Consider the following 13,538-nt stretch of genomic DNA (forward strand, 5'->3'; position numbering starts at 1 on the left):
TCTTGAGAGAGAGAGGGAGAGACAGAAAATATTAATTTGAAAGCTGTTGCAATGAGATGATACATAAAGTCATAATGCAGATAAATAAGAGAAGTCCAGGGATTGATCTCTGGAACAATCCAATGCTTTAAAGTTCAGGAGATAATGAGAAATCAGCAATGGAGACCAAGATGGAAATGCCACCATGAATAAAAATGGAATTATTTGGATGAGAAAGTAAGTAAAAATATTCTGGAAAGAAAATAATGGCATGGTATATACAGGAAAATACATGTAATTAAAAACCACTAGAATATAAAGTGGGAAGCCAGAAATTTAGACAAGACTCATGTGTTGCCAAACGAGGGAGACTGGCCTCTGGTCTGTGGGACATGTAGAATAACTGAATACATAGAAGACATAGAATCGAAGAGTTAAAGTTGATTTTAGACCTCCAGCTTCAGGGTGAAGGATGGATTTTTACAGTGCTCTGGGAAGGGAGTGTAGGCAAGAATGTAAATAGTGAAACCCTATAGGAGACTGCAATGTTTCAAACAAAAGAGATGACTGAGATCCTGAATTAGGGTAATGATGAAAGAAAGAAAGAAAGAAAGAAAGAAAGAAAGAAAGAAAGAAAGAAAGAAAGAAAGAAAGAGAGAAAGAAGGAAAGGAAGGAAGGAAGGAAGGAAGGAAGGAAGGAAGGAAGGAAGAAAGAAAGAAAGAAAGAAAGAAAGAAAGAAAGAAAGAAAATAAGCGAAAGAAAAGAAAAAGGGGTTGGAACCAAAAAAGAAAAATTAGGAAGTAAAAACATCAGCAGGATTTAGATATTGAGGGAGGGCCAAGGAAGCCAGAGAACTCTGGCAAGGCTGCCAAGCTTCCAGAAAGGTGGAGAGTTGGAAGGCTGAGCTGGATGGCAGTGGCATTAACCAGTAAAAGAAACAGATGAGTCATGGTCTGGGAAGGGAGAAGGGGGTGACTTCAGCTTTTGATGTGCTGCATTTGAAGTGTCAGTGGATTAAGGAGCCATGTTTGGCAGGGAGATATGTAAGTTTGCAACAGGAGAGGTCAGAGCCGGAAAGAGATTTGGGAATTGTCAATACAGAGGTTATAGATAAAGAACCAGAAAGGATAAGATCATCCAGGACAGGAGTCAGCATTCTCCTTCAAACCTACAACTAAGGCCAGGAGGGCAGTAAGAGAGATAATAGGAAAGAAGCAAACATGGCAGGGGGAAGGAAAAAGGGGTAGGAAACAAAAATAGGTAGAGAGTAGAAGAAAAAAAGGCTGTATGTACAGCATTTTAGGCCAACCATACCATTAATTCTGTGCAAATACCTGTGGTTTTATTTTTAATATCCTTTCCCAGGTCATACAGCATTTTTACCAGCCTTCTGACCACAGATGCATTTCAAACAGATTACTTCCGGGAACAATTTGCAACAATGCCTAGACCTATCTTTTTTTTTTTTTTTTTTTTAACCTGGCCAACTAAAACCACAACATTATTGCCGGAACAAAGTTTATTTCAGTTCAACAAACATGTACTGACTAAGTGCCAACAGTATAGAAATAAGTAAGGCATAGTCCTCTGCACCCAACTTTTAACCAGGGTGAAAGACTTAGAAACAAATACTTAGTCAGAATGATCTTTTCACAATATAAATTTGACCCTATCACTCTACTTAAAATCTTCCGTAGCTGAGACTGCTATTTTTCCCCCAATGTCCACAATTTGCTTCTTCTGCATGGTTAATATGGTTAACATGGCCACTGAGAATAAAGACTAGATTCCTAACCTTCTGTGCAAGTAAATGTGGCCATATAACTAAGTTCTAAACTAAGTGGAAATGGCATCGCAACTTCCAGAAAACATCCTTAAAGAGAGGGACACTTACTTCTACTCCTCTATCCTACTTTCTTTGACCTGCTGTCTGGAAGGTAGACATGATGGCTGGAACTGGAGCACCCATCTTAGGCCAAGTGGTGATGTTGGAAACGGAGGATACACAATAAGCTGTGGACTGGCTACAGACTTTGAATATAGAGAGGATTAGTTACATTGTTATTTTGTTATTATTGTTTCTGGTGGCGAACAGCCAATTAATATACTGTTAGTGTGATAATTATAGCTATGTCCACCTTCAGCTCTATCCATCCATTCATCCACCCTGCTGTCTGACTCTTAAGTAGAAATGGAACACACCACAGAATTAGGATCAGAAATATAATACTAACCCAGTGCAAAAATAATATTTACAAAGTGAAAATTCAAGTATTTACCAACAGACACATTAATGTAAACAAAGCAATACACTCACTAAGTGCAACATTAACAAAAAGACGTAAAGTTCATTCTTCAGACATCGGTATTATTGATTTCCAACTTCAAGATAACTTTACTAATATTTCAACTTACTTCTTTTGAAGGATTCATTGGTAATGTAAAGATAGTTTTCCAATATGACCAGACGAACATTGCAAAAAGTAGATGATAAGCAATCAGGCACACAACTAAAATGAGAAAAACATAATTATCATTAAAATATGCAAATACACATTAAAATCATAGTATTCACAAAAGATCTGCTTGTTCTAAATGAACCAAATTCTTCAATAACTTAATTATTTCATATCCCATGATTAGAAAGCTCTCATCTGTAGACACCCCCAATCTATTAGCCAAATGGCTAGAGAGACCTTTCCTATATTATAAAAGTCAGGCAGCTGTGCCTTCAACTTTAAATAATAAACACAGCATTAAAAAAATGTTAAAACTTCAGGCTTAAAGAACTTCACTGACGAAGAATAGCAAAACCAGTTCCTATTTGAGGAGGTATTTGCTAATTTGGCTTAGGTGTAGTCAAATCTGTTGGCACTGATTGTTCTAATAACTATATATTTAAACAGAGACCATCTGGACAAAGAGAGATTTCCTCCAACAGGAGTTCAAGTGTCTTGTTTACCACATGGGACAACTTTTAAGAAAAGTATACTTTGTTCAAGCAATGTATATAAACACACTTTGTATGGTGTTTTAGTTGTGAAATACTGTATTAGGCAAGCACAAAATATTCTGTATGTGGTGATAATGAACAATTCTGGAAAATACACTAATATATAAATAAATTCTATAAGATACAGTTGAATAAAATGTTAGTTTAAAACACAGCATGCTTGGTATTTTAAACTGTATGACAATTTCTTACAGCATGATGATACACATAGGATCATTTAAAAATTCAGTAATCCAATGAGGCACTTAAATCAGTGTGAAATGGCTGCAGCTAATGATATTTTCCATGAACTATATGGATGACTCAGGAATGGGGTAGTACTCTGAGGTGAAACAGGAGATTGTTGATATTCCTGTATTTTGAAGCCACCAAGAATCTTTGGCACAATGGCTACCATTTCAAGGGAGAGGTCTTTGCCAAATGTCTAACAGAGTTCAGTCTGGGGACTGAGAGAAGTCTTTAACCCCACCATGACTCCACATTCTCAAAGTATAATTTATTAATTCCAACCAACTCTACAGGAATACTATTTTTAAAAAACTACTTTTACAATTTCACATCTAAAACAATAACAAAACATATCTTACCTTGTTCTCCAACGTTTTCCATGGACACTATAGAAATAAGCAGAAAACAGAGGTTAGTAGTAGATTACGACATTTACGGCAAACAACAGAGCCTGACGGAGACATAGGTCACTTGAGTAGGTTAATAATTTGGCTCCCCTTCAAATCAACATCGTTAAATATTTGTTCAATTTTATTTAGAGGAGAGGTGACTACTGCTGGGGGACAGGGTGGAGAAGGAAGGCTGGTATTGTTGGTATTTCAGCCCTGACGCCACACAGAAAACAACCCATCAGGCGTCTCCTTGTGGGTCTTATTCCTATATCAATTACTTTCTTCGCCTTCCTCCCGAATCAGGGTTCAGATAAAAGCAGTGTTCTCCACGTGAGGACATTTTCAGAGGCATGTATTGTTCTTTACAAGTTGGCAACTGCCTTCAGATAACTCTCCAGGAAGACTAAAATGTTGGATCCGTGGCACATGCTCTGGTCAAATTTCTAGAAGTGCAAATTGTTATGCCCAATGGCTAATGGCTCCCGAGTGTACAATGAGAGATGCAGGTAATGTGCCTGAGAGACTGTCATCTTTGAGGGGCTTATAAATACCCCAAGGTAGATGAGGTCGCTAGATTAGGGACCGTTCAGCTGAAATGAGCTGGGACAAGAAACAGTATCTAGAAATAACCCGGGCACTTGTCCTACCTCCTATATTGTGTGCTTGTTTTGTTTCCCATTTGGTCTTCCTCCATTTGTACTAAAGTCCATGTTGGAGGTTTTGGCCTATCTCAAAGTTGGAAGTTGCAGCCAGCAAAGATTTGATATTTCCTGGAATTTAATTTCATTGCCTTAAGAAGCACTGGAACCAGAGTATAATGTTGTGAAAGATTTTTAAGATCATCTGATCCAACAAACATCCTTCCCAAGAGAGCTACTGAATGTTAGTTTAGGGTTTCTAGAGGCAGCAGGAGCCCATGGTTTTGGAGTAAGTCCATTCCATTATTGGACTGCTCTAAAGAATGATTACAGCATTATAGTGTGCTGAAATTAGTCTCTTTGTGGCTTCTTCCTATGGTATCCAGGCTTCTAACATGTAGCATTAAACAGAAAATCTAAATGACAGACCTTCACGTATTTAAAGTTATTGAGTCTCCATGAAATTTTCTCTTTTAGTCCAAATATTACATGACTTCCAGATCTCTCGCCAACCTTGATGTGGCTCCTTTAAATACAGTACTTGTTTGATTCTCAATTTCCTTTAACGGTTTTTTAACGTTTTTTAAAATTTATTTTGAGAGACAGAGAGAGAGAACACACGCATGTGAGCAGGGGAGGGGCAGAGAGACAGGGAGAGAGAGAATCCCAAGCAGGATCGGTGGTGACAGCACAGAGCCAATGCAAGGCTTGATCTCACCAAGTGTGAGATCATGACTTGGGCCGAAATCAAGAGTCAGATGCTTAACCACTTGAGCCACTGAGGTGCCCCTCCTTTAACATTTCTAATGCCCAGAATGGGACAGGCAGACAAGATGGTGACCATGCGAACACCTTCGATATTATCACTATGGGTCACAATTTTAATTTTCACTTCAAAAGTTTATTTGCCTAATTTCATCTTGCATTAGCCTAATTACTTTCTGGTCTGTACCCTACAGTGGTAATATTTTGCTTTAGAGATTTCTAACTTTCCAATATCCCTGGGAATTTAAACCTCTTCCCCAACTAACTGCGGTACAACTAGGCAACAAGGACTCTGACTTGTTGAAAAAGCCTAAGGAATCCCCACACTTTCTTGGCACTGATGGCGTACAGGAAGAGAGCAAGTGAGGATGGTAAATCATCATCCGAGTTATCAAAGATGTACCTGTTTGCCGCGAGCACAATGATGGCCTTCAAGGATTCCATCTTGGAGTCTGGAACCAGCCTAGACACCGCAAGGCTGGTGGACTGGGTCACCAGTTCTGGTTTCCAGATGCCCTGTCCTCCTAGCGCTCCCCTCCGTCATTACTCATTCCTCTAAGAAATGGAATGAGGCGTCCGAGAAAAGGCTGAGTGGTCAGTTATCAGTTCAGAATTACTAAGAGTGAGACTTTCCGTTGCAGTATTATCTTTAAAAAAACTCTTGGGTAGGGGCGCCTGGGTGGCTTGGTCGGTTAAGCGTCCAACTTCGGCTCAGGTCATGATCTCACGGTCCGTGAGTTCGAACCCCGCGTCGGGCTCTGTGCTGACAGCTCAGAGCCTGGAGCCTGTTTCAGATTCTGTGTCTCCCTCTCTCTCTGCCCCTCCTCTGTTCATGCTCTCTCTCTCTCTGTCTCAAAAATAAATAAACGTTAAAAAAAAATTTAAAAAAAAAAACTCTTGGGTAAAAATAAAACGTAAAATCCAGGTTGAAGATTGAGACTATGGGCCAAAGCAATAACCCCTAATACACAAAAGGGTAACAAACTGCTTCTTGATTCAAACCTGGCTTGACTAAACATTCTTAAAAATGTATGCTAAAAAAAAAATGCATACCCTCCCTTACCTCTTTTGCATGCATTATCAAGCAATCATTTAATACAGGGGTCAGTAAACTACAGTCCTGTTCCAAATACAGCCAGCCCCCTATTTCTGCAGACAAGTTTTTACTGGAACACAGACATACCCATTTGCTTACGTGGCTATTTTTGTGTTATAATGGCAGAGTTGGGTAGGTGTGCCAGGGACAGTATGGCCGTATTTCCTAAAATATTTACTGTCCAATCCTCTATAGAAAAAGTTTTCCAACCCATGTATATTAGAATTCTTCAGAGAAACAGAACCAACACCCCCCCCCCCCCCCCCACACACACACAGTGAGAGGAAGAAAAGGGACTGACTGAATTTAAGGAACTGGCTCACATGATTATAGGTACTGACAAGTCTGAAATCTGAAGAGCAGGACGGCAAGCAGAAAACCCAGGGAAAAGTTAATGCTGCAGTCTTGGGTCCAAGGCAACCTCAAGGCAGAATCTTTCTTCAGGGAACCTCAATCTTTTCTTTTAAGGTCTTCAACTGATTAGATAAAGTCCACCCACATTATGGAAGGTAATGTGCTTTACTTAAAGTCTATTGATTTAAATGTTAATCACATCTAAAAAATACCTTCATAGAAACATCTAGACTGCTGTTGAACTAAACAACTGGCCATCATAGCCTACCCAGGTTGACACAAAATTCATCATCACACCCTGATGTTATAATTGAGTCTTATTCCAGAAATCTACTAAGAATATATGTGTTGATCTTTTATATCATTTCTCAAGTGGTTACTATTTATTATATGATTATTATTTATTATAAAGCAATAAGTCAGAACTACATATAGCAACATAACTATGTACCTCCTAGAGAGGAACTAATAATAAAATCCCTTTTCATACTCTAAAAACCCAACTACAAATAATCTCATCCAAATTAAATTTACTTATACATCCTTATGATTGTTTAAGATGCTATCAAATCCTATTTTCTAAGCAGCTCTAAAAATATTAGAGCAGATTTAGTCTCAATTGATTTAAATTCAATCTTGATTTAAAGCAGGGAATCATGTCAAAGATCATTCTAGTCCTATATTGTCACCAAGTAATTTTTTTTTTAAATTGGCTTTGGTGATTATACATTAAGAGTTGGTTATCAAGAAGTATATCCATTGATAAGAAGCAGCCCAGTAAGCTGCTGTTAACATATCTAGCTCGACTTTCAGTCATAAGTACCTCCAAAATCCAAAACTTCAGATACTAAAATACGCCTTCATAGTAGGAAAAAAAAAAAGTACTTTCCCCCTTAAATTAGCAAAGAACAGTTATGTAATTGTTGCTAGAACAATTTGGTTTTTAGGTACTTTCACTGCAGATGTATGCTGCTGTGATCTTTCTATTTCTTAGTCTGAAGTTTATTTGTCTTGCCTCCAAATTCAAACTCTCTTTTATGGAGGAATAACTTACCTACACTGCATATACACAGTAACTTTTCTATATAAATCTATAAATCCACAGCAGTATTTCCAAATTCAGTTCGACACAGATACATCTCAGACCCATATATGCAGTCTAATAATGAAGGATGCCAACCAAAACTAAAAATTTGGTTCTAATGAATGAAGTATAAGAACAACTTTATAGCCAAGCTCTATTTTTTTTTTTTTTTTTTTTTTGGGGGGGGGGCAGGGGCGGAGGGAGCTTATCTTTAACTCATTTATAGAAAAACATCCACTAACTACTCTATGCTTATACTATGGGGGATAAAATAGAAAATGTGATTCCATCCCTGTGCTCAAAGAACTTAAAGTTTATGAGATCATTTTAATTGAAAGTTAAAACTAACTGAAAAAACAAGGAAAGTTTTTAAGGCATTGTGAATTAAGTCATCGAAGCAGTTGAAAATCAAAAATAGTAGTAGCAATACAAACATGCTTTACTATCTCCTGTCTGAACCAAGTCTCTCCTGTGACCTCATATCTCAGGCTGCTATCCCATTTTTCTGGACTTTTCACAAGAAAACTTATTTAAAAAAATTTTTTTAATGTTATTTATTTTTGAGAGAGAGAGAGAGAATGGGAGAGGGGCAGAGAGAGACGGACACACAATCAGAAGCAGGCCCAGGCTGTGCACTGACAGCAGAGAGATCGACGCGGGGCTCGAACTCACAGACCACAAGATCAGAACCTGAGCTAAAGTCGGACGCTTAACTGACTGAGCCACCCAGGTGCCCCACAAGAAAACTTATGTTAGGGATCATCCCAATGCACTGTCTCTACCCCCTCTAACTTCGTGTTAGTTCCTGAACCAACTCCAGCTGGCTTTTCAGCCCCATATTCTACTGCTATCACTCCTGTTCAGGTCACCATAGCCCTCTTGCTGCTAATTCTCAACACTCAAGTTACTCTAACAGAACTAATTATGCTCTTTTTGTTTGCCAAATTGACAGTGAATTCTCCGACTAAACTGGCCGGTGGGAACCCCTTGACGTGGGATTCTTTGTTCCTTCAGCTACTTCCCAAGAAGATCTAGCTCATTGTTCAGGTTATTACAGATCAGAATGTGGGTGGTACATGACAGATCATTCCTGTGAATACTAGCGACACTGCTACCAGACCAGCTTAATGACAGACCTAAGAAAATACAGTATTCCGATCAATATTTCCAACTGCATTCCTTTCTTCCTAACAAATGTGTTCTAATTAATTTCTGTATACCAGATCTACTTACATTTTACGTCTTTATTAAACTGTGTCTTTCCTTTGTTATCCTCAGACGTCACTGTGATTTTATTGACAACCGCAGTCCATGCCTTCCTCGCTGACCTCATCTCATGCCCCCTCCCTTCTTGGGCAGAAGGCTTCAGCCACTCCAGGCTGTCTTGCTTCTTGAAAGTGCTAACATCGTCCCCTCTCTAGATCCTCTGCACTTGCATTTAACTGGTTGGTAGGAGACCCGGACTCTGGTCCAATCTTCCTAATATGTGTGACTTTGATCACGATATTCAGCTGATCTGTGCTTTGATTTTGTTGTTGAAACAAAAACTTGTACTTTACCTGGACAGTTCCTCTGGCTCTAAAATTATCCTCAGTCCTACACTGTCTGATGTATTCTGACTTTTAAAAGACAAGGAGAAAAGTCACTCTTCAAATAAATTTATCAGTGGGTTTATAGGAACTGTTTTGTCAAGGACAGAGTGGTAGCTTCAGAACAGAAACGAAGAGAAAGGATAAGGCCTCATAAGGCAGAACTTCCCAACACATGGCTTCCAACTGGGCTCCAGACTAACATCCTAACAGCCCTAACCACAAACATCATGCCAGGCAGTCTACAGTCCTCCCTGGATCCCCACACAATTCCTTAAAAACTCATTTTATAATAGGAAAGCCATCATCTCTTTTAAAATGGAAACTGATAACGTCATCCCACTAAAAGCCCTCCCATGGCTTCGCACTGAATTTACAATAAAGTCCAATCTCCTTTACATAGGCCTCCATGGTCGACCATGATCTATCTGGCTCCTACTTACGTCCCCAAGACCACGTCTCATCACTCATCCTGCTGCACACTAAGCTGCAAACAGGCTGGCCTTCTCTTCCTGGAACATACTAAACCTTAGTGTCTTTACCCTGTCTGCAAAGCTCTTCCCCAGCTCCTTTGTTGGCTAGCTCTTTATCATCCTTCAAATTACGATTTCCATGTCAGTTTCTCACAGAGGCCCTCCTCTCCAGTTCACCCCTGCGATCATCACAATATACTGTTTCTTTCTTAGCACTTAGTGCAATCTGCTAGAGGTTTCTTTCTCATGTCTCTCACTGAGGTTTGAGTCCTGGCTCTGCCCCCTGTTTGAGGTTTTATCTTGGCCAAGTTACTTAGCCACTCTGAGCTTTATCTCAATATTTATCCCACTGGGCTGTTTTATGAATTAAACTACATGAGGTACATAAAAGCACCCAGAATAGAACCTGGTGTTAAATAGCAGGGCTCGATAAATGTTAGCTGAATATGGAACATAAGTATCACAAAAGAGGGAAGTGTCAGGAGTATGCGTTCCCCAAAGTTTGGTGTTAAATGCCTTATAAACAACCTGGAGTAACAAGTATACACTGCATTTTTAGCTTGCAGGAATGCCACAAATTTCTGGAGGATGCAATGAGAAGTTGAGGGAAAGAAGTTGCTGGAAGAGTTTTTCATGCAAATAAGCAGAAGAATGCAGGTGAATTACAGTGGGGGCAAATTAATATGAGAAAAACTAAAGTGACTGTTTATTTTACTGTTTATTAATTTTTGTGTGTGAGAGAGAAAGAGTGCAAGTGGGGGGTGGGAGAAGGGGTGGAGAGAGAGAGGGAGACACAGGATCTGAAATAGGCTCCAGGCTCTGAGCTGTCAGCACAGAGCCCAACAAGGGGCTCGAACCCAAGAACCATGAGATCATGACCTGAGCAGAAGTCAGACGCTCAACTGACTGAGCCACCCAGTGGCCCCTAAACAAGTGATTCTTTAAACTGTATTTTCTTTTCCTGCCCCTTCCAGAGCTCCTTTCTTGCCAATCTCTCCCCTCCTGCATCCCGCCCCCACGCCCACCATGCCCTGTCCAGGTTCTGAGAGAGCCTGACACACATCAGAATCTCTGTATCAGGACTGGAGCTGCATCACTGTGGGGAAAGTCAGCCTTCCCAGGTGGTTTAATGCATTCCTCCTGCCTCTAACCCAGAATTTATTTCTAACAAACTGTACTGAGCTAAACCATGTGCTAGAAATTACCAAAACAACCACGCAAGACTGGAAAACCTTTCCCAGAAAACGGCACAATGCAACCTCAAAGACAAAAGATGAACCAAAGTCAGCCAGACAATATAAACCACGAGACAGGAAGTCTCTACCTTAAAAATAGGATACAGTCCAAAAGGTTATGCAAGGCATTTGTCATCTGGGTGGTGAGGTTTCCATATTAGCCATCAAAAGCTTTTCTAATGCATAACCCACCTGCAACTATATTGCAAAATTATAAACGAAGAATGTTACAAAAAATTAGAAATTCTGTGGAGAGAAGCCTTTTGAACGGCAACAACCACACTCACTTCCTTTCCACAAGTATAGACAACAGCCAGGAGTCCTGGATTAGCTGGTTTGGGAAAGTACTACACACTGAGAGGCTTCAACACCAGAGAACTGTTTTCTCAGTTCTGGAGACTAAAAGTCCAAGATCAAGGTGTTAGAAGGATTGGTTTCTCCATAGGCCTCTTTCCTTGGCTTGCAGATGACCCATCTTCTCTCTGTATTTCACATCACGTTACCTCTGTACATCTCTATAACTAAATTTCCTCTTCCTAGGACACCAGTCGGATTAGGACCCACCCCAGTTAACTTAATTATTTTAACCTAATTATTTCTTTAAAGGCTCCATCTCCAAATACTGTCATATTCTGAAATCTTGCAGGTTAGAATTTTAAGCTATGGGTTGTGGGGAGACACAATACAGCCCCTAACACTCTCCAAATAAGACTGAAGTTCAAGCAGGGTGAAGTCTGGTGAGAGTGAGAGGGCATCGGTGGGCTGGTGAGGGGCAGGAGTCCAATGTCAAGGGGTGAGAAGAAACTAAAGGAAGGGATAGTATGCTGAATGCTTACTATATGCTGAGGATTGTACTAATATTTTTTAAATGTTTCTCTCATTTAAGCCTTATAGCATCTGTCAGGGAGGTATTATTATAATTTTAAAAGTCAGGAAGATAGTCTTACAGAGGTAAAATAACTTTTCTAATGTTATTCAAGTCATAACATATGGAGCTAGGATCTAAATATAAGTCTGCCTGACTCCAAAATTCTTTCAAGGATTCCACGTGGCCTCCTGGGCTCTGATTACACACCCTCTGGGCTTCTCTGTCCAGGACAGCCTTTCCTCCTTCGTCGCTCTCACATCCTACTGGCCTGCTTAATACCATGTGGCTCCCTGTCACTTCTGATTCGGGACGTACTGGAGAGCAGGGTTTAAAATGTCCTCTTTGCCACCTTCTTCCAACAACTAACTTAAACACAACCTAGAACCAGATCGTTTTACAAACTTTGGACACAAATAACTTAAATATTTGGTCATATTTCAGGGTAGTAGTTGGACCTTGGCTTTCCTGAGTTCTCAATTCAGGAACTGGGGAGGACACTGAACCTCGGGCCCCTAGGACAGGAGTGAGACAGCGATGCAGGAAAGATTAGGAGATGGGACCGGGGTTTGCTGATCCCTCGTCAGCAGTAGTGGGAAAGAAGGATCATTTTTGAGGTCAGCACTCCCCAGCGCACACACCCTTATGGTACATCTCCCACTTGTAGAAACTGGCCATGAAGACAGACACAACTTTCATCTCTCTGAAATGGTAATTTGTATTTCTTACACATCAAAATCCTCCCAGTTAGAAGTATTTTTCTCTCTCTCAAGAATCTATCTTAGCAACTGGACCATATCACTGCTCCAGATAGCTAAGAAGCTCTAATCTACAGAAACAGTGTAAAATGCAACTTACCCAACTGAAAGCTGGGAACACGCACTTGAATCATTAAGAATGTGTAGGTCTTTCAATACATCAATTTTTAAAGGGAAGTCCCATGATTTTAACTTTGTCCCATGATTATGGCCCTGAAAAACTTACTGCCACTTTCCCCTTGGCGAAGAGGAGGGCAACTCCTAAATCACGGACTGTACTAAGCAGTGCAGTTAAATAAGGAAATCTGATCTCAGGGTTGGTCCCTTGATCTTTGTGTCCTCCTTTCAAGGCTTACTCAATGGAATCCTATAATCCCCAGTCTCAAATTAAAATAGAAGAGATTCCCCGTGCCAGCAAGTTGTGCAGATCTCAGTACACACAGAGTTACTCATCCTGTTAGAGAGAATCGTATGGGCCCTCCCTCTTCCACACATGGCCATAATCACCTCAAATACCTACAGTGCCTGGGTCTTTTCAAGACCAACTGCCTCTCTTTCCAATTCCAGATGCCCTTGTTTGGGTTGGGCCTGGCAGGCATGGCTGATTCCTGTGAACCACGCAAGGCTCTAGAAGACACCACACCCCTGCAAAGTCCCACCTGGTTCCCGTGTAATGGTTGCCCACTATGAGGAAGACAGTCAAATAGGGATTTCAGATCCTGAAAACGTTTCCTACACTGGTCAGAAACAAGGTTGTCAAGTTGGAGGGGCGTTCATGATTACACTGTCCAACGTAAACTATCATCTTTCCTACACGTTTATATACATATTTATTTATGGGTAGCAAGCAAAAATGCCACTTGCGGTGTGGTTATTTTGGCACTTAAAAATGTGTATGATAATATAGAAATAATTTTTGTAGTGTATCTTTAATGTCATTAGATCAATCTCATTATCTGGGAGAATCATCACAGAGGACAATACTGAGAGTGCTTTGTCTTCACTACCAAACATTAGCTGTCTTGATTAAGTAGAAAAATTAATGCTTATTTGCTTCTACAAGGAAAC

General features: G+C 40.1%; 1 protein-coding gene across 2 annotated transcripts in view; it reads right to left on the minus strand.

Annotated features, from left to right (window-relative positions):
- The window catches only part of ZDHHC2 (zDHHC palmitoyltransferase 2), a 72,336-nt gene that overhangs the window by 44,308 nt on the left and 14,490 nt on the right, over positions 1–13,538 (minus strand). Inside the window, exons 1-3 of one of the 2 annotated variants that reach the window (XM_040490079.1) lie at positions 12,571–12,717; positions 3,581–3,607; positions 2,396–2,490 (exon numbers count right to left, since the gene is read on the minus strand). In XM_040490079.1, the coding sequence (XP_040346013.1) occupies positions 2,396–2,490; positions 3,581–3,607; positions 12,571–12,604 (156 nt within the window). In that variant the 5' untranslated portion in view covers positions 12,605–12,717. Of the gene's footprint in view, positions 1–2,395; positions 2,491–3,580; positions 3,608–12,570; positions 12,718–13,538 lie in introns of those variants that run through there. The other variant, XM_040490077.1, reaches the window with a different exon arrangement.

This window comes from Herpailurus yagouaroundi, unplaced genomic scaffold (genome assembly GCF_014898765.1).
Source record: "Herpailurus yagouaroundi ecotype Mexico unplaced genomic scaffold, PumYag 181, whole genome shotgun sequence".
Taxonomy (NCBI): domain Eukaryota; kingdom Metazoa; phylum Chordata; class Mammalia; order Carnivora; family Felidae; genus Herpailurus; species Herpailurus yagouaroundi.